A 22,241-nucleotide genomic window follows, 5' to 3' on the forward strand; every position below is an offset into this window, starting at 1 on the left:
GTTCAGTAAGATTATAACTACATAACCTATTGGCATATGTAGGTTTAAGGATTTGATCAACATTGTCAAGTAGTTGCGAAAAGACTCCAGCAGCAATATCTCCATTTTCCCAGCACCAAAGACATGAAACCCCCAAATCACGATATGAAGAGGTCGATACCATGTTGAACAGAAGATATAAAAATGAAAAGGAATGGTAAATACCGAAAGGAAGAACGATATGTATAGTTTGCCTTTATAACGAGCACACAGATACAAAGACGGAGTCATTCAGCTAACAAGCAAACAGAATATCCAAATTCAGGCAGCAAGGACGTAAATAAAAATCGAGTTGCATATCATGCAAGACATTACAAGGACGAAAAGTATTACTTTATTACAATTTTAGAAACACAGTTACATAAGTAATGAAGGAAAAAAAGACGAATGTGTTCATATCAAAGATATTGAAGCAAAAACACGGTAATAAAAGCCAGGTTTTGGACATACCAAACATAAACAAGCGCTTCTTTTAAAAGCTTTCCCAAAAGTTGCACCCAAATGAATGTGCTTCTAACTCGCTGACCAAACTTTCAAGCCTCGTGCACCTAGAATTAAGCTCCCACAATCGTTTCTCAAATAAAGTGCTACTGCTAGCACATCCGTTGTCTACAGTGCTTACAATATCCTCACCCAACTTCATGGTATTGACAGAACTTTCTTCTGCAACTGGACATGCCAATTTCTGATCTTGACCTGATAATTTCACACTCTCACTACTTTGTCTAATCCCAAAACTTTCATCCTTCTTACTGTATTTCAAAAGTTCCGATATAGTTAGTTTATCTTCATCCACTGGATCCTTCGAAAGCTCTAATATAGTTTGTTCATCTTCATCCATAAGATCGTCAGTTTCTGTTGCACCTTTGGGAGGGAAACCAGGAGTTACGGAGGGGTAGTTAGCCCTCAATAGAAACCATTGCTTACTCTTTGTTCTCTTCGATCTTTTTTTCTGTGGCACAGCTGCTTCACATGCATCCTTGGGACCTGCCACGGATTGCTTCCACCACTTCAAGTACCTTGTGCTAACATCTGCTTCCGAAAGCCTAGATGGAAGATACAATTTTACGTTCTTTATTTTCTTGATGTAATGCTTCCAGGCTCTATAGGGATCTTGATTAAATTGAGTAATAGAACAAGGAAGGTCTTGATCGTAACCAAATTGTAGAGATACCCGATGCGGAAGATAATTCTCTGTAGTACCACCAAATACAACTAGCTCACAGACGCTCAAGCATCTAACAAATGACAGTAACTCATCATCCAAATCAGGACCAACCAAAACCCACTTTTCCTCTTGTGGATAGTATTTGGGTAAACACCAGTTCTCAACGACATCCAATGCATAAGGGCGCCACAAGAAGTCCTCTCCGGCGGAGTCTAAAACCTTTCTCAAGTTTCCAACTTCCAGACCATCTACTTTATCCCATCTTGCCATTCTTGGCTCACCATATTTAAGAGGATTGGGGTTTTCTGGCCTAAGGTCCGAGAATCGTTCCCATGCCCATACCTGCACTAACTGCAACGGTGACTTGAGGGTTTGGTCTAAAACAGCATCACTACTTCTATCTAATCTGTTCGATTCGACAATTGCCTTCTTCAACACACCCAAATCTCTATAAATGCTGGCAAGAACAGCCGGTGCAAGCGCAATTCGGGTCCCCCTAGCTAAATGAATTGCTATAGAGAAAACAGTGTTATGTATCCGATATGGAGGATTTAGAAAAACATACCTGCACAACCAAAACACGAGAAACGCTTCGTGCTCGATTTCACTCCCACTGTTCATGAACTTGTTCTGCCATATCTGTGTGGTAACCTGTCCATTATTCCAGTAAATTTCTTTTCTCCCTTCAACTAATTTCTTGTTGATTTCCCTGACTTCTGTGGTTTTCAAAGGGCTGAAAACAGAGTCCCCTAAAACCGAGTAACCGCCTAGAACCATAGCATCCTCCAATGTGATTGTTGCTTCACCCCACGGAAAAATGAACGTATTCGTCTCAGAACACCATTTCTCACCAAACCCGAAAACCAAACCCTTCTGTCTTCGTATTTGGTACGTCGAATTGAGGACTGCTTCATAAATACCAGCCTTCTTCCACGTAGATTGGTGCACATATGCCATACGATGCACCCAAGTTTTCCAACTATTTCTCTCTAGTTGCGGCCATCCCGGGAAATTGACCTTCAAAGGCCATGTATCTGGCTCAAAACGGGATGGGAGGGAGGAGATTAAAGCTTGGAGCTTGAAATGGAGTTCATCAATGGAGGAATTTTGCGAAGTGGGTTTTAAAAAGTAGGATTTTTTGAGAAATGGGTTGCCACCAGGTGGTGAAACCATCAACTCTTCTCTCTCTTCCACCATTGATTCTTCTGGGATCTCCATCACCAAAGCTTCCAAGCTAAGAAGAAGAAAATACGTGTTTTTGTTTTCCTTTCCCGATAAAGTTTTGGACTTTTGGTGGGTTAGGAAGAACTGCGATTGGGTTCTGTGGCTTTTGAGAAATGGGGTTTGGAAATGTTTCGATTAAGATAGCATTCAAAGTCGGTTTGAAGAAAAGGGGACTGATTTCCATAGAAGGAATAAAACAGAGTTTGTGTGAGTAAGAAACTGCCTAAATCTTGGTGGTCCGAAACAATGAACTTTGACTGCTCTGTTCTTCTACATTAATGGAGAGATTTTTCAATGTGACCGTCATATAAAGTGGTGCATCACGTGTCTTTATATAAATGATGAGATATGTGTGTTAAAAAGTTAATAACTTAAAAATTAAAATTTTCCACCATTTATATAAAAACAAGTGATGTATCATCCGTGTTCCGTCACAACTAAAAATTTCTCACATTAATGGTCAATTAGAAGGCGAACGTCCAATCGTAATAGTCCACGTACAACGTTTAGGGCAGTTCTGCCTTCTGCACCAAAGAAAATAGGGGTTTCAAATATGCTGGGTTTACCACTTACAGGTAAGGTTCTAAGACCCACTCCACCTTAGGCTAACACCTATAATTCCCCATCAGTGGGACCCCACCCATATGAGCATGTTTTTCAGAATTTATTGAATTGAACGGTTGAAATCGAATATAATCAAATATAACGGTAAAAAAAAAAATTTAACGACCCAAATTTAAATTCAATGATTAAAATAATTAAAAAAAATTATTTAACTCAAAATTCACCCAAATTGAGTGATTTTTCAATATTTATCGAAATTTAAATATTTTTAGGTTAAAATGTTCATAAAATTAAATTATGATAGTGTACATAATTTTTTGTTAAAAAATTACTTTAAAAGAAAAAATTAGCCTAAATTTATTCTTTAATAATCTTGGGCTAAAAAATTTAGGCCAGAAGGGTTGGAGCAGAAAAGTTGTTTATGAGCTAAAACCTAAATTTTCTGGGCTAAAAATTTTAGGTTTTAGCTCAAGGGTTGGAGATGGTTAAAAGATGCTAGACGCTAGTCGAGCGGCGGGCTGGGCCTAGCGCCTAGACGGGGTCTAAGCGGGCGCCTAGGCGGATTAGGCGGATTTAATTAAATCTATTATATGTCGTGTAAATAAGTGTCTATTTATACTTAAATTATATATAATTTCATTATAAACTACAAAATAGAATGACATATATATTATGAGCTATTGGAACATAATGAAAACATAGGAAACAAGCATATAATGTATGTTGAATATAATGAAAACATGGAAAATAAACATATAATGTGTGTTCATTTAAGTATTCAACAAGTCTCTTACAATTTATTGAAAAAATAAAATAAAATGCAAAATGAAAGTCATCTATTTTTTGTCTAAGTGAGTCGCAACCTAGGCGGGTCTTGGCAGGCTAGGCGGGTGCCTCAGTAGGTCTAGGTGCTCTTTATTAATTTTCAAACGCCTATGCATTAATTGGGACGGTGACCAACCTTCACAAAAGTTAATCAAGAACCTCATATGGGGTTAATGGGAACATCCTTCACAAACTAGTACCAAATTATATCCATTTGAATACTATTAACCGTTGCGGCCATGGAAGTTCTTTAATTAAAACAAAAAATTACAAAAGAATGTTACTGAAAGAGTTGCATATTTTCAAACCACAAAACCATTCAAGCTCTAAACTGTACAAACCATAGTTTCAATCGATTGTTCCGAAACGCGAAGAACAGTTGAAGAACTACTCAAAAAGTTAAAAGCTATAAATTTCTATGGTTAACAACCCACATTGTTACAAAATCTATTGGCTCGCGGAGATTCAAAACTTCGATGATGACCAAGGCAAGAAGTTACCAAAAATTTCAGCTGCATTGTAAACAGTCCATCAAATATCTACGACTAGAAGGTACCCAAGTTTCTGCTGTTCCAAAGTGCGATTCATGTCCTCCATTTTCCCTGCACCATGAACAAGAACACAAAAAATGAAGACCGTTACTAACGATTTCAAGAGGTTGGTACCATATTGAATAACAAAACACTAACAACGAAAAAATAGATATATTTCAAGTTGACATAAATGTCTACTGGATATACTGATAGCTAGAACGTAACCGGTAAAGAATTACAAAAAATTATGAAAACAGAAAATCAAGTCAAATGTATATGTACAGCAAATCACACAGGACAATAGATGGATGAAATAATTGAATACAAATTTCAAAAAAATTGGGAATTTATCAAATAAGGAAAAAGAATGCACTCGTCACTGAGATTATTTGACAGTAATACTGAGGTTTGAAAAATGGGAGTTTTAACAAAACACTTCCGTTTAATGAAAAATCACATTTTTACTTTTAACTAGCACTATTCACTATACCTTTAAAAAAAGCTTTTAGTTAAAAGATAAGTTTTTTTGAACTTTTCATTTGTTTTCCTTTGAAAATACCTACTGAAAAGCGCATTTTCTTTCATTAAGCTTTTCCTAAAACTTGCTCTGCACCGTATCTGCATTTAACTCATCAAACATGATTTCAAGCCTCTCAATCCTAGTTTTAATCTCCAAAGCTCGTCTCCCAAACAAAGAGCTACTGCTAGCACATTCATTGCCAACAACGCTTTCTATGTCCTTGTCCGACTTCTTGGTACAAAAAGAACGTTCTCCGGCAATTTTAGATTCCAAATTTGGATCTTGACCTGATAATTTTTCACTGTCACCATCTTCTATAATCTCAACATTTTCATGCTTCTTATATTTTCTCAAAAATTCTGATATAGTGAGCTTATCATCCTCATCCATAGGATCTCCAGCTTCCATATTGTTGCATTTTGCAGGACACCCGGGACGTACAGGGGGGTGGTTAGCCATCAATACTAACCGATCATCAACGATACTCTGTGCCTTCTTTTTCTGTGGACTAGCAGCTTCACTTGCATCTTTGAGACCAGACAATGATTTCTTCCACCACCTTATGCACTTTGTGCTAACATCTGTCAACAATAGCTGCTAAATATTATTGGTATAGACAATAAACTTGTAATTATTCCTCTAGTTAGCCATCATTACTTTACTTTATAGCTAGCCATAATTACTTTACTTTATAGCTAGTCATCATTACTTTGATTTGCTTTCCTTTTCTCCTTATTTTCCTTTTCGGTGTTTTCCTCATGTAATCATCATTTAACTTGTCCACTTGTTAGGACTAGTTGTGTAGTTTTTGGTCCTTTAAAAGAGAGGACTTCCCACTTGTAAACAAATGATAATGAAGTATATTACAATTTCTGAGATGGTATCATAGCAGTCGATCATGACTGACTCTTGAACCTCAAAAACAGAAAAAAGCTTCCGCCATATCATATCTCAATCATCATATCAGTTTAATTTTTATTTCAACTTCATTGATCTTAAGCCTATACAATGGCTAGTGATGATGAAGTATCAGACCCACCAATTCAGTCATTCACAGCAGGTGAATCGAACTCCACCACACAAGTGGTCACCATTCAAAATGACAATTCCAATTTCTCTGCAGGAATTAAACTTGATGAGAACAACTATTCTCTATAGCATCAAGTTATAGAGATGAAAATTGCTGGTCGAGAAAAATATGGGCATCTTTCCGGTGATACCAAGCAGCCTGCAATCACATACCCACTGTATAACAAGTGGTGAGTTGAAAATTGCCAAGTCAAAAGTTGGTTATTTGATGCTATGACACCCAATCAGATGAAGTGGTTCATCCGTTACGACACAGCCATGCAGGTATGGGATGCCATAAAAAAGACTTACTCTGGCTCTGATGAAGCCAAAATTTATGATCTTCATAAAAGGTCATTTACCATGAAGCAAAATGGAGCTCCTATTGCTAACTATTACAGCAATCTCACCGAGATTTTTCAAGAACTTGATTAACTTAGTCCTACTAACATGAATGACCCATATGATATCTTATCAAGGCAGCAAGAATTGAGTGACTTCGAGTCTATATTTTTCTTGCAGGATTAGACAACAAGTTTGATCAAATTCGTGGTGAGATTTTGAGGATGGAGCCTAAACCTGGTCTTGAAGAAGCATACTCTCATGTCAAACATGAAAGCAATTGACAAGGAACCATGTCAGAAAGTGCCACCATGCCTGAAGCTACTGTGCTCTTTACCACAAATTCTCAATATCCACAAGGACTTCGACTTCAAAACATAAACTCCTCAACAGCTGATCGATTTCGTAATCGACCACCTATGCAGTGCACCAAATGCGGATTGAAAAATTATACTATTCAAGGTTGTTATAAGATTATTGGCTATCCAGAAAGATGGGTTCACAAAGGACGAAATAAGGAATCCAGCAGAGCATCATTCACCACCTCTGAGTCTTCTCAAGATGTTAGCTCATCTGACCATGTCCCAAAAGCCTTGAACGCCTCAGGTATATCTAATTCTACATCCGCTAATACTTGTAATAGATCGTAGATTATTGATACAGGTGCCACATATCATATGACATTTGATGCTAACATTCTTCACTCACTAAAAATAGCCAACCAGACATTCATTACCAGTGCCAATGGTTCAATCTCTCCGGTTACTGGAGAAGGCTCTCTTTCACTAATTTCCTCACTCAATCTTGATCATGTCCTAGTTGTCCATCCCTAGATTACGATCTTTTATCTATTTCTCAAATTATTGACTCCCTTAATTGTTCTGTTTCTTTTTTGCCACTATATTATCTTTTCCAGGATCTGCTCACCAGGGCCGTGATTGGTTGTGATACTAGAATGGGCAAACTATATTATTTGGACTTAACAGAAGAATGCAGCAATAGATTGAGTCAAGTGCATCATGTAAGTAGAGACGAATCAACTCGAATGAAGAAGATTTGGTTATGGCACAGGCGATTAGGACATCCCTTATTTGGTTATCTTAAACTTTTATTCCCTGAACTTTTTCCCCAATTCAAAGAATCCGATTTCCATTGTGAAATTTGTATTTTGGCCAAAAGTCATCATGTTTCCTATCCATTAAGATTAAATAAAAGTTCTGTGCCATTCATGGTCGTTCATTTTGACGTTTGGGGTCCTGCCAGAATTCTTACAACTTCTGGATTTAGATGGTTTGTGGCATTTATAGATGACTGTATTAGAATGACCTGGGTGTTTCCAATGAAGCACAAGAGTAAAGTTCCTACCAAGTTCAATATTTTTCATCAATATGTTGCAACTCAATTTGACAAGAAAATTCAGACACTCAGGTCTGATAATGGAGGAGAATATGTCAATCATGCTCTGCATAACTATTTGCAAGAGCATGGTATTGTTCATCAAACCACATGTGCCTATACACCTCAACAAAGCAGTGTAGTAGAAAGGAAGAATCGACATCTCTTAGAAGTGGTTCGTGCATCTTTATATGGTGCCAATATGCATCACAAGTTTTGAGGGAGGCACTGTGTTCTGCAACATATCTCATAAATTGAACAGCATCCAGTACTCTCCAATATCAAACACCATTCCAAACACTTAACCACCTTCTCACCATTCCATCTATCCCAAACTTAGAACCACGTGTCTTTGGGTGTGTGGCTTATGTACAGGTTTATTCACATCAACAGGGGAAGTTTGATCCATGTGCCCTCCGGTGTGTATTCTTAGGTTATTCTGATACAAATAAGGGGTACAAATGTTTTCATCCTCCTACCCAAACTCTATACATCACTGCAGATGTCCAATTTCTAGAAGGAGAAACATATTTTTCAAATGGAGACATTGAGTATCCCCTTCAGGAGGAGAATAGTATGTTTAAAGAGGATACCCAAGACATTAGCAACATTAAAATTGTTACAGAAATTTCGGAAACTGAGATAAATGTTGATCAAGCAGACGACTGTAATCAAACAATACATGCAGAAACAGAATCATCGACTCCAACATCAAACACAGAAGTACATCCAACAACGTTAAGTCCAGATGGCTTGGGATTGCCTTCTTCGACAGTACCACATGATCAATCAGCCCCTGAACACAATCAACAGGTAACTGATCAATCTAATTCTATTGAGATCGGATTTGAGTCAAGTCAAATTGAGTCCACTAATTATCAACTTCCCCTTCAAAAATCTCGAGGGATTCCTAAACAGTTATATGATCTTGATCCTAGAGCCAAGGTTAAATACCCAATTACTTACCATGTGTCCTTCCATAGGCTATCTACATCATGTGAGGCATTTGTAAATCAATTATCCACTGTATCTATTCCTTGCAATGTAGAGGATGCTATGAAAGATCCTAGGTGGACTCGTGCAATGAATGAAGAAATGAAGGCACTCCAGAAAAAATTCCACTTGGGAGTTAACTAACCTACCCAAGGGGAAGAAATCAGTTGGTTGCTGGTGGATATACACTGTAAAATTCAATGCAGATGACATTATTGAGCGATAAAGATTAGTGGCAAAAGGCTACACGCAGACATATGACATTGACTACGGAGAGACTTTTTCCCCTGTAGCTAAGATAAGCATTATTCGTGTACTCTTATCCCTAGCAGCAAACCTTGATTGGCCTTTGCAACAATTCGATGTCAAAAATGCTTTCCTGCATGGAGATTTAGAAGAAGATGTTTATATGGAGCTTCCCCTAGGATGCAAGTTGGATCCTAATCAGACCAACAACGTTTGTAAACTAAAAAAAGTCATTGTATGGTTTAAAGCAATCACTGAGAGCTTGGTTTGGGAGATTTACCAAATCGATGAAATTTTTCGGATACAAGCAAAGCAACTCGGATCATACTCTTTTCTTAAAGCATAAGAAAGGTAAAATCACTGCTCTTATTTTATATGTGGATGACATGGTGGTTACAGGAAATGATCCAGAAGAGAAGGCAGCACTGTAAAAGTATCTAGCAAGTGAATTTGAGATGAAAGATCTCGGTGCTTTAAAGTATTTCTTGGGCATTAAGGTGGCCTGCTCATAACAAGGAATATTTCTATCATAACAGAAATATGTTCTTGATATTTTGATGAAAGCTGGGATGCTAGCATGCAAACCAGTAGATACCCCAATTGAATTGAATCACAAACTTGGTGAGTATCCTGATCAGATACCTACCAACAAAGAGAGATATCAACGAATTGTTGGTAAGCTAATATATCTTGCACATATTAGACCAGATATAGCATATGCAATCAGCATGGTAAGCCAGTTTATGCATGCACTAAGTGAAACACACATGGATGCTGTAAACCGTATCTTGAGGTATTTAAAGTCAGCTCCTGGGAAATGATTAATGTTTTCAAACATGGTCATCTAGATGTTAAAGGCTACACTGATGCTGATTGGGCTAGTGATGTAACTAACAGACGATCAACATCAGGATACTTTATTATTGTTGGAGGAAATCTAGTCTCTTGGCGTAGTAAGAAACAAAAGGTTGTTGCTAAATCAAGTGCTGAAGCAGAATATCAGAGCATGGCACATGGAGTATGTGAACTGCTTTGGGTGAAGAATTTACTGAGAGATTTGGGATTTAGGCCCAAGCATGCTATGCGTCTACATTATGACAACAAGGCTGCAATTGACATTGCTCACAATCCGGTTTAACATGATCGAACCAAACATGTGGAGGTGGATAGACATTTTATTAAAGAAAAAATTGAGGCAAGACTTATTGAAGTTCCATTCGTTAAATCTGAAGATCAATTAGCAGACATGCTCACCAAAGCAGTCACAAGTTTAGTATTTCATAACTCACTAAGCAAGTTGGGCATTCATGACATCTGTGCACTAACTTGAGGGGGAATGTCAACAATAGTTGCTAAACATTATTGGTATAGACAATAGACTTGTAATTATTCATCTAGCTAGCCATCATTACTTTACTTTATAGCTAGCCATCATCATTACTTTACTTTATAGCTAGCCATCATTACCTTGCTTTGCTTTCCTTTTCTCCTTATTTTCCTCTTCGGTGTTTTCCTGATGTAATCATCATTTGGCTTGTCCACTTGTTAGTACTAGTTATGTAGTTTTTGGCCCTCTATAAGAGAGGACTTCCCTCTTGTAAACAAATGATAATGAAGTATATTACAATTTCTGAGAACATCCGCCTCAGAAAGCCTACACGGAAGATACAATTTCACATTTCTTATTTCTTTCATGTAATGCTTCCATGCTATATCAGAAATGTTATCGGGTTGCGTCATAGAACATGGAAGATCATAATCGTATCCAAATTGCATGGCTACCCGATGCGGAAAGTAAAGCTCTATAGTACCAAGAAGTCCAACTAGCTTACTGAACCTCAAGCATCTAAGAAATGACTGTAGTTCATCAATCAAATCAGGTCCAACTGAAACCCACATTTCCTTTGGTGGATAGTAGGTAAATGCCAGTTCTCAACGACATCCAATGGATAAGGCCACCACAAGAACCCTTCTCCGGCTAAGTTTAAAACCTTTCTCTAGTTTTCAACTCCCAAACTATCTACTTTATCCCATCTTGCCATTCTTGGCTCACCATTATTGAGATGATTGGGGTTTTCAGGCCTAAGGTTCGAGGATCGTTCCCATGCCCAAACCTGAACTAACTGAAATGGTGATCGAATGGCGAGGTCTGAAACAGCAACACAACTACTTTCCAATTGGTTCGAATCAACAGTTGCCGTTTTCAATACACCCAAATCATTATAAACACTAGAAAGAATTGCAGGTGCAAGTGCGATTCTAGTCCCCCTAGCTAAATGAATTGCTATGGAGAAAACAGGCCTATGTATTATACCACCATCGTTGAAAACATACCTTGACAACCAGTACACAAGAAAAACTTCATGTTTGAGTTCATGCCCACCATTGATGAACCTATTTAACCACGAGCTTGTGGTAGCCTTCTTCGCACGACTCTTTATGATGTCCTTTCTCTGTGCCACTAGTTTATCTTCGATTTCGTTCAGTTCTGCGGTGTCCAGAGGGCTTAAAACAGAGTCCCTAAAACTGAAAAACCACCTAAAACCATGACGTCCTCCAATGTGATGGTTGCTTCACCCCCATGGGAATACGAAGGTATTGGTTTCAGAACACCATTTCTCTGCAAACTCGAAAACCAAACCAGTTTGCCTTTTGATTTGGTATGTTGAACTAAAGATCACTTCATATATACCAGCCTTCTTCCAGGTAGATCGGTGCACAACAGCCATTTCATGAACCCAAGATTTCCAATTACTTTTGTTTTGTTGCGGCCATCCCTGGAAATCAACCTTCAAAGCACATGTATCTGGCTCGAAACGGGATGGAAGGGAGGAGAAAGAAGGTGGTAGGTTGAAAAGAGGTTCATCAATGGAGGAATTTATTAAAGTGGGTTTCAAAAAGTAGGATTTTTTGAGAAATGGTTTGCCACCAGATGGTGAAATCATCATATCTTCTCTCTCTTCCACCATTGATTCTTCTGACTTCTCCATCGCTCTCAAGGCTTCCGAGCTCAAGAAGAAGGAAATGGTGTGATTGGTGTTTCAGGTTGAAATAAAACAGAGACTGTCGGAGTTGAACTGTTGGAAACGAATACGAGGGTTGCTCTGTTCCGCTAATTAATGCTTAGCTCGGAGGTGAATGTCAAATCAAAATCCTACGCGTCCACCTTTTATGTAGCTTTTTCCTTCTTTCTTGGCTGCTTGGGTCAGAATAAGTAAATTGATAGTTTGATAGTTGCAAATTATGATAAGGAGACAAATTGCAGTTTGACATGAACGTCAAGGACTTCTTTTGTCTGAATGTTCGTGTTTGTGTTTGTATGTTGAACAATGTTTGGGTATTGACTGGTTAAGATCTTATTAGCGGAGAGGCTAATTTATTAGTTGATGGGTTGTTTCCCACGAAAACTTATTCAAATTTTAGTTTATGACTTTTGTTTTGAGTATTAACAATTGACGACGCTTTGCGTGTATAATACTGTTTTTAACACATAATAAGATAATCTATGTTAAACTTATCTAAACTAGGGAGAGTGGAGATGTTAATCTAGTTATTTTCAATTCTCTTAGGCTCATTTGGTTCACAAAATGAAAGAAAAAAGGAAAGTATTTTATGTGTCTTACAAGGGATAAAACATAATCCTTCGCATTATAGTATTTGGCAAAATTAGGAAAATTATTTACAAATAAAGGGTAAATATTGATATTTTCAATTCTTAATGGCTAAACATATTAACACCCCACAAATTGTTGAATAAACCCCACATACTTAATACACCCTATATTTGCTTTTTCACTTAAAAATTATCTTAATACACCCCACATACTTTCCCATAATACCCCCACACCACACATTCTCAATATACATCTTATATTTTGTACATACACCCCACATTTTCTTTACACCTCACATTTCTCAAATCTTATAACACTCATTTTTAATTTTCAGGGATTGAATCTAACCATTTGAACGTTTAATTTGTCGAAATATTTCAAATCATCTGAACGTTTAGTTTACAGAATGATTTCAAAATGATGATTTGAAATCATCTTAGTATAGTTTGAAATCATCTTATTCAACTTCTAAAAAGCCTTAAAAAATGACCCGTGGTGCTAAGTCTTTCCGAGTAAAAAAAAAAAAAAAAGAAAAGAAAAAAAGACTCTCGTTACTGCTAACAAATAATGCTTCTATATATATTTCACAAGTCTTTAGACTTAGTCTTGAACAAAATAAATAAAGACCCTCTCTCTGCTAATGATCCATGTGTAGAAGTTAATTAATAAATCAAAACTGAATCGGTCTCAGATTTGTTTAAATACAGGCCATGTCTCTCCTCATTTTCCACTGATCATCTCCCAGTGACAAGAAAAGAAGAAGCAAAAAGAAAGAAAAACTCACGATGAGAAACGTACATCAATCAAACGGCTAAAGATTGAGAGTAGGAGTTCATGTGGAGAATGGTTATCCTCAATGTGTAAAAGTAGTATATGACTCTAGCACTAATACGACTCATGTTACTGGGTACACAAGATTAATATGAACCCTAAAAGATGAATATGAATATAGAAGTTTAAATAATGCAGCAAACGCAAGATTAAATAATTATCGATGTCATCGAAATCACTAAACAATGAAAAATGTGAAGTCTTATCTCATGTAAAGCTTCAGAAACATCGATTTTGTATTCCATTCGTCAAAAACAATTTTTCTCAATCAATATGTTTGTAGTTTCATTGGTTAGAGTTTTATTCAACAATGGAGGATGAGAGGGTTTTGATAGTTGAGAAAATAAATAATACGTTAAAAGTGATTTTGGGTGTATTTATAAATTTTTATTTTTTTTAAAACCTAATAAGGTCAAAATTGTCATTGCATAGTGGAGTAAATAAGTCATTTAATATTAAATTTTAATATGGGGTGCATTCAACATTTTGTAGGATGCTAATATAAAAAACCTTCTTAATAAGCTTATTGCTTTTCAGTATTTAATGAGGACAATTGTGTTCTAAATATATATATATATATATATATATATATATATATATATATATATGAAGCCTTTATGGGGAGGGATCTGTAAGAAGAAAAGCTTTAAGCTTAAACAATGGAGGTTTCACACTAAGAGAGAGAGAGAGAGAGAGAGAGAGAGAGAGAGAATTCTTCTTCTGTTATATATTGTTTTCTTTCACACTGAATCATTACAAACTATTGCTATATATACACTTCACTTTCCTTACAGACTAAGCTAGCTCATAACAAACTTAACAGACATATCAGCTTAATCTATTTACACCTGGTAGCACATCAGCCATTGGATTGATCCTGTGTTTTTATACCTTTACATCCCCCCTCAATCTCATGCTTATGAGAACCAAGCATGAGATTGGAACAATGATCTTGAAACAAAGATATAGACAAGCCTTTAGTAAGAATGTCAGCAAATTGCTCCTTGGAAGAGACATGTTGCACAGCTAGATCACCGCGGATAACACGCTCCCGGACAAAATGGTAGTCTATCTCAATATGCTTTACTCGGGAATGAAAGACTGGATTAGAGGACAATGCTATGGCTGAAATATTATCACAGAACAAGACAGGAGCATCATATAAAGGAACATGAAGGTCACATAGAAGCTTCCGTATCCAAGAGACCTCTGCAGCAGTAATGGCAAGTGCTCTGTATTCGGCCTCAGTAGACGATCTCGACACCGTGTGTTGTTTCTTGGAAGCCCAAGAAATAGGAGTGTTACCAAGATAAACAACATAGCCAGACGTTGACCGTCGATCATTAGGATCCCCGGCCCAATCCGCATCACTATAAGCTTGAAGATGTAGTGGTCCAGAATTGAAATGAATACCGAAGTCAAGAGTGCCACTGAGATATCGTAAAATCCGTTTCACTGCAACTACATGAATATCCAGAGGATTGTGCATAAATTGACAGCATTGATTGACTGCAAATGCAATATCTGGCCTGGTAAAGGTCAAATATTGCAGTGCGCCAACAATACTGCGATATTGTTCGGGACTATGATACAATGTGCCTTCGGTCTTGGATAACCTGTGATAAGGGAGACAGGGTGTAGCACATGATTTGGCATCTTGCATATCCACCTTGGCTAGAAGATCCTGAATATACTTGGTTTGAGAAACAAACAAGCCTGTGCTCTTGTAAGTAATCTGCAAACCTAAGAAGTAATGTAAGTTACCCAAATCCTTCATATCGAATGCTTGTGTCAAGGCTGAAACGACCTCAGAAATAAGAGAAGAACTGCTGCCAGTTAGGATGATATCATCCACATAGAGTAATAAAATCACAATACCAGTAGGGTGCTTCTTAACAAACAAAGAAGGATCGGAAAGAGAGGCATTAAAGCCTAAACCCGGTAAGAAACTCGTAAATTTCTCATTCCATGCCCTGGGGGCCTGTTTAAGGCCATATAAGGATTTTTGAAGTTTGCACACATAATTGGAAGGATGAGAAGAGCTCACAAACCCCGGAGGTTGACTCATATAAACTTCTTCAAGGAGATCACCATGTAAAAATGCATTTCGAACATCCAATTGTTTTAAACTCCAATTAAACTGAGCTGCAAGTGCTAGAATTAACCTGACAGTGGTTGGCTTGACTACGGGACTAAAAGTCTCAGTATAATCTATGCCTTCCTCTTGACTGTAGCCTTTAGCTACAAGGCGAGCTTTATACCTCGCTATAGACCCATTTGGATTCTTCTTAAGCCTGTACACCCACTTACAACCAACCAAGTTCTTGCCAACTGGGAGAGGTACAAGTGTCCAAGTCTGTTGGGCTTCCAAAGCATGAATCTCATCTTGCATGGCAACCTGCCATTCAGGGATTTTACTAGCTGTTTTATACGAAGATGGTTCTGTAAGTTGCACGACTGATGAGGTGACAGAAGCTGAGAAAGCTTTTCTCTTAGAAATCCCACTCTTGGACCTTGTTTGCATTGGATGAAAACTGACAGAAGGTACTGGCAGTACGACACTGAGACTTTCTTGCTGAAAATCAGGATCAACAGGGATCGGGGACTGTGTAGCTGAGAGAGGAGCCATCAAGGGTGAGGGTGACATATCTGGGTAAGTAGAAGGTGTAGGCAAAGGCATAGGATTGGTGGGTGAAGGATTTGATAACTCTGGAGCTGTAGTGGGAGATGCCAAAGACTCTGAAGCACTAGAGATCATAGAAGAAGACTCTGGAGCTCGAGGGGCTAAATGTAATGATGTAGATGATGATGAAGAGGTGTGTGATCCAACAACATTTTGAAGTGTGACTGATGGTGGTATAACATGTGAGGAAGACAGTGATGGTGACTGTGTAGCATGTGATTTAATCTCAACCACATAATTTCATTAAAGCCAAATCTAATGGTCAAGAGGGTGTCTGCATTTAAAAAAAAATGGGGATCCATTCCCTTAAAGGGCCTGTGTGTGTATATATATATATATATTAAATGGTGGAAAAAGAGGTGAGATTGTTGTTTCCTTTTTTCCTAACATTTATTACAAAAATATCCCATCCTTAGAATTACCAAACATTAGAAAGAAAATTATTTATTATTTCCAAATTCCTTTACCCACCAAGGCACCAACCAAGACCTAGCGTTACTTGTACTACTCAACCATTTAGTCACTGATATAGAGTCACTCAATAAATGTGAGAAAATGAAAGAAAAAGGAAAAGTAATCTTATTTGTTTTATAAGAGAGAGAAATGCATCCTTCTTATTATAGTATTTGGTAAAATTAGGAAAATCATTTAGAAATAGAAGGTCAAAAATGATATTTTCATTTCTTAATAGGGGTATTCTTTTTCAATATCAATCTTGTTCTAGATATTTTGTGCCCATATTTTTTAAACTTTTATTTGCCTCACCCTTGTTTTAAATTGACGTGTCACATCCAATCATGTAATAACAGTTGTCAACGAAAATTAGTAGAAGTTTACTTGTTAGTCCAAATCCAAATTTGATAGCGAGTAAATTGTAGTAATAGTTTCTCAACTTTAATCAAATTGGAGCAATGATCCATCAACTAAAAATCCATTACCACTGGTCTCTTAACTCATCAAAATATGTAGTTATGGTCATTTTCGTCAACTTCATTAGAATTTTGTCAAAATAAGTTATATTGGAAGAACCATTGCTACAATTGAGGTCCCTCAACTCATCAAAACATGTAGCTAATGTCCTTTTGTCAACTTCGTCAGAATTTTGTCAAAATGAGTTATATTGGAATGACCATTGTTACAATTGAGTTAAAGTTAAGCGACTATTGCTTCAATTGGGTTAAAATTGAGGGATTATTTCTTTGGTTGGATTAAAGTTGAGGGACCAATAGTAATAGATTTTTAGTTGATGAACCATATTTGCACGTTTTGATGAGTTGAGAGACTAATGGTAATGGATTTTTAGTTGAATGACTATTGCTCCAACTGAGTTAAAGTTAAGGAACCATTGCTACAATTTACTCTTTGATAGTTGTCTAAAAGCGACACAAGCCCGAATATTTTGTGAATATTTTATGTGTCATTGCCAATCAGCAAATACCACGTGTCTTACACATAATCCTTGGTAATACTATGTAAATGGTGCTGTAGGGAGGTTTCACATTCACATTCAGACTTCGTCTCAAATCACTACGCATTGCAATTTTTAATACTTATTTATAACCATTCTTATTCTTTATTTTCATATTAGATGTTTCTATTTATTTCGAATGAAATACTACCTACAAGTTGATGTCAAGATCTACAATACCAATCGAATCCATGATTTACTAGAACACTCGGCCATTGCACCTTTCTCGACCATTATGCCATAAAGGTTAGTAATTCTGACTGCCTATTACGTGACTTAATTGAACTTTTCCCTTTTTTTAGTATAAAAATATCGATGTACTTGAAAAAAAAAAAAAAAAAGTTAGCAATCCTTTTTCATTTCGCTTCACTCGCAGCATAAAAGGCTTATGTTTTTGGATCGGTATCATTACCATCGCACCTGCCTCCTTTACTGAAACTCTCTTTGCATGTAATCTTAGGTTCACAAAAATAGTGCTCCTTTCATGGCCAACCACTCGGATTTCTTCGACGGGTCAAAGCTTCCTGAAGATCTTTGGCCCCAAATAAACCAGCTACGCAAACCCTTCAAGCGTCTCCCATTCAGCAGCACTACTTACTTCCCATTGGTTTGAATCAACGGTTGCCTTTTTCAACACACCCAAATCATTATAAACGCTAGAAAGAACAGCAGGTGCAAGCGCGATTCTAGTCCCACTAGATAGATGAATTGTTATGGAGAAAACAGACCTATGTGTTATACCACCATCGTTAAAAAACATACCTCGACAACCAATACACAAGAAAAGCTTCGTGTTTGAGTTCATGCCCACCATTGATGAACCAACCACAAGCTTGTGGTAGCCTTCTTAGCACGACTCCTTATGATTTCCTCTCTGTGAAGTAGTTTATCTTTGATTTCTTTCAGTTCTGTGGTGACCAGAGAGCTTAAAACAGAATCCCCAAAAACCGAAAACCCCCCTAAAACCATGATATCCTCCAATGTGATCGTTGCTTCACCCCATGGGAAAATGAAGGTATTGGTTTCAGAACACCATCTCTCAGCGAATCTGAAAAAGGAATCAGTTTGTCTTTTGATTTGGTATGTTGAACTAAAGATTGCTTCATATGCACCAGCCTTCTTGCAGGTAGATTGGTGCACAGAAGCCATTTCATGAAATCTAGTTTTCCAAGTATCTCTCTTCAAGTAGTTTCTCTTCGATATCTTTGAGTTGTATGGTTTCAAGAGGGCTTACGACAGAGTCCCCCAAAACCGAGCAACCTTCTAAAACCATGACATCCTCCAATGTGATTGTTGCTTCATTCCGTGGAAAAATGAAAGTATTATTCTCAGAAAACTATTTCTCCGCAAACCCGGAAACCAAATCGGTTTGTCTTTTAATAACATTACGTGCTCTAACTCATGCTCTCCCTTGATGAACTTCCTTAACCACAAGCTTGTGCAAGCCTTTTTAGCTCGACTTCTTAAAAATTATTCTCTCGTCAAGTTGTTTCTGTAATTTCTTTCAGTTCTCTGCTCCCAAGAGGGCTTAAAACAAAGTCCCTCAAACCAAAAAACCTCGTAAAACCATGACATCCTCCAATGTGATTGTTGCTTCACCCCCACAGAAAAATAAACCTACTGGTTTGAGAACACCATATCTCAGCAAACCAAAAAAATAAATCGGTCTGTCTTCGTATTTGGTTGCTTCATAAAAACCAGTCTTCTTCCATGTAGATTGGTGCACTTATGCCATTTGATTTTGGTAAATCCAAAATCTTCCAATGATGGGAGTGAGGAGGAACAATGACGAGCTCCAATGGAGGTTCATCAATGGCGAAATTCTGCAATGTGGGTTTGTGAAAGTACGTTTTTTTATGAAATGGGTTGCCGCCAGATAGTGAAACCATCAATCTTCTCTCTCTTCCACCATGCTTTCCGGTGGATTCATCAGTGCTGCTGACGCTTTTTTTTGTTTTTAGAAAGAGGTTCAAATCTCATGTTTTTGTTAGAGATATTTTATGGGTGCTATGGTCAGAGTGCCTCTATCCCAATTTTTTATGTGGTTAGAGTGTCATTATGCACTCCTTTAACATATGTGGCTGCATCGAAAACTTGTTCTGCGTACTCACGTAAAATGCGAATTCTTCAATCATAGGCACCGGTGTATATTAATAATCTCATAAGTACCACATCATGTGACAGTTGAGAAAAGAGGAATAAATAAATAAAAATATGCACAGCAAATTATTACCAAATTATATCAATGTCAATACTTTAAATTGTTGTGTCATGGAAGTTTAACAAAACAAACAAAAAATTGCAAAGGAAATTTACAGAAAAGAGGTGCATAGTTCGAGTTTCAAACCACAAAAACCATTCAAGTTCCAATCTGGATAAACCATAATTCCATTCAATTTTGTTTCGAAAATGGAAGAACAGTCAAAGAACTACTCAAAAGATAAAAGCCATCAACTTCTATGGTTGGGAAACCACATTGTTGCAAAATCTATTGGCAAGTGGAGAATAAGACTTGGATGGATAGAGCAAGAAGTATCAAAACCTCCAGCTACTGCATTATATGCCATCCATGGAATATCTACAAAATACCAAGTTCCTCTGCTATTCCAGAGTGCGAGTCACGTCCTCCCTTTTCCCTGTACCAAGAACAAGAGCACGCAAAAGAAAGCCTTTACTCACAATTTCAAGAGGTCAAATGTTGAATAACAGAAATACAATGTAAATGTAACGTGAAAAGAAACAAGATTGCATACAAGTTGACATGTCTTCTGCCGATTACTGATAGGAAAAGCACAACTAGTAAAGAAATACATAATGCAATTTATAAGACCGATTTTGTGCATTGATACTTTGCATTCATATTGACTAGAGGAACTAATCAGCCTAAAATGACCTACTGTTAAAGAAGATGAATGGAATCGAGAATCAGATAGCAAGCAAGGAAGAAAGCAAATAGAAATCAAGTCTTATGTACAGTATTTCACACTGGATGTTAAATGGATGAAAAAATTGAACACAAAATTATGCAAACATTAGTAATAAAAGAAGAAAAAGAATGTAGTATCACTAAGATTAATACAAAAATACAGTAATTATATGTTATAACAAGGTTTGGAAATACCAACTGATTAGAGAGCTATCTTACATTACCTTTTCCTAAAACTTGCTCGGCAACATATCTGAATTTTACTCGTCTAGCATGATTTCAAGCCTCTTCATCCTAGCTTTAATCTCCAAACCTCGCTTCTCAAACTCCAAAACATGGCTCTCAAATAAAGGGCTACTGCTGGCACATTCTTTACCGATAACACTTCCGATGTCCTTATTTGGCTTTGTACAAACCGAACTATCTCCTACAATTTCAGATTCCGAACTTGGAATTTTACCTGATAATTTCTCACTGTCACCATCTTCTATAATCACAAAATTCTCATACTTCCTATGTCCTTTCAAAATTTCTGACATTGTTAATGTATCATCCTCATCCATAGGATCTCCAGCTTCTGTTTTGTTGCATTTTCGAGGAAAACCAGGAGATACCAGGGGGTGGTTAACCATCAATAATGACCGATGAATACTCTTTGCTTTCTTTTTCTGGGGACTAGCAGCTTCACTTTCATCTTCGAGACCAGACACTGATTTCTTCCACCAGTACTTGTACTTCATGCTAATATCTCCCTTGAAAAGCCAACACAGAAGATACAATTTCACATTCTTGATTTCTTTGTTATTATGCTTCAAGGCCGTATCAGAATTGTGATTAGGTCGTGTAACAGAACATGGAAGGTCTTGATCCAATCCAAACTGCATGCCTACACGATGCGGTAGGTAGTGCTCAATAGTACCAAGACCAACTAGTTCACTTACTATCAAACATCTAATGAATGACAATAATTTATCATCCAAAATCAGGACCAACCAAAACCCACGTTTCCTTTTGTGGACAGTATTTAGGCAAATGCAAGTTCTCAATGACGTCCAAGGCATAAGGGCGCCACTTGAACTCTGCTCCAGCCGAGTCCAAAACCTTTCTCAAGTTTTCAATTTCCATACCATTTAAATTATCCCATCTAGCCAATCTTGGCTCACTAAAATTTTTAACATTCGGCTTTGGCCTAAGTTCCAAGAATATTTCCCATGCCCTAACCAGAAGTAATTAGAACATAGACTTAAGGGCAAGGTTCTAAAAGACACTAGGCACTAGTCGGGCGGCGGGATGGGGCTTAACGCCTAGGTTGACTAGGCGGATTTAAATAAATTTATTATATATTGTATAAATAAGTGTTGATTTATATTTAAAAACACACACATAATTGTATTGACATACATAACTTACAAAATAAAATGACATATAAATTATAAAGTATTAGAAACATGGGGAACAAACATATAATGAGTGTTCATCTAAGTATTCAATAAGTCTCCTACATTTTGTTGAAAAATTAAAATGCAAAATGAAAGTTTTTGAGTTTCTGTTTAAGTGAGAGTTGCGACCTAGGCATGTTTAGGTGGGCGCCTAGAATGCCTAAGAGGGTCTAGGCGTACTTTCTTAATTTTCAAACTCATAGGGACTAATTGGGACGGTGCCCAATTGCCTAGCACCTAAGCGGCGTTAGGCGGGGATTTTTAGAACAGTGCTTAAGGGTGAGTTGTAAATCAGCATCTCCTATTGCCAATTGGTTTGAAGCTACGATTTTCCTTTTCAACAAACCCAAATCTCTGTAAATG

General features: G+C 37.2%; 2 protein-coding genes and 1 long non-coding RNA gene across 3 annotated transcripts; 1 reads left to right on the forward strand and 2 right to left on the reverse strand.

Moving 5' to 3' along the window:
* Window positions 1-316: 316 nt before the first annotated feature.
* LOC103434690 (uncharacterized) lies at window positions 317-2,673 on the reverse strand. The gene has a single exon (XM_008373039.4). The coding sequence runs from the start codon at window positions 2,423-2,425 to the stop codon at window positions 512-514; it is 1,914 nt and encodes a 637-aa protein (XP_008371261.3). The 5' UTR covers window positions 2,426-2,673; the 3' UTR covers window positions 317-511.
* Window positions 2,674-10,914: 8,241 nt separating this feature from the next.
* On the reverse strand, window positions 10,915-11,907 carry LOC139194779 (uncharacterized). The gene is made up of 2 exons (XM_070819692.1): window positions 11,610-11,907; window positions 10,915-11,405 (listed from the first exon to the last, which is right to left on the reverse strand). The coding sequence occupies exons 1-2, from the start codon at window positions 11,905-11,907 to the stop codon at window positions 10,915-10,917; spliced, it is 789 nt and encodes a 262-aa protein (XP_070675793.1).
* A 6,332-nt stretch (window positions 11,908-18,239) lies between these two features.
* Window positions 18,240-19,647, forward strand: LOC139194257 (uncharacterized). The gene is made up of 2 exons (XR_011579017.1): window positions 18,240-18,528; window positions 18,629-19,647. It is a non-coding gene; the product is annotated as an uncharacterized lncRNA (long non-coding RNA).
* The last annotated feature ends 2,594 nt before the right edge of the window (window positions 19,648-22,241 follow it).

This window comes from Malus domestica, chromosome 03, assembly GCF_042453785.1.
Source record: "Malus domestica chromosome 03, GDT2T_hap1".
Classification (NCBI taxonomy): domain Eukaryota; kingdom Viridiplantae; phylum Streptophyta; class Magnoliopsida; order Rosales; family Rosaceae; genus Malus; species Malus domestica.

Coding starts and splice junctions, on each gene's coding strand:
- LOC139194779 (XM_070819692.1), bottom strand. CDS start 11,907: ATGGAGAAGTCAGAAGAATCAATGGTGGAAGAGAGAGAAGATATGATG. Junction 11,406..11,609: donor ATCTACCTGGAAGAAGGCTG/GTATATATGAAG, acceptor TGGACACCGCAG/AACTGAACGAAATCGAAGAT.
- LOC103434690 (XM_008373039.4), bottom strand. CDS start 2,425: ATGGAGATCCCAGAAGAATCAATGGTGGAAGAGAGAGAAGAGTTGATG.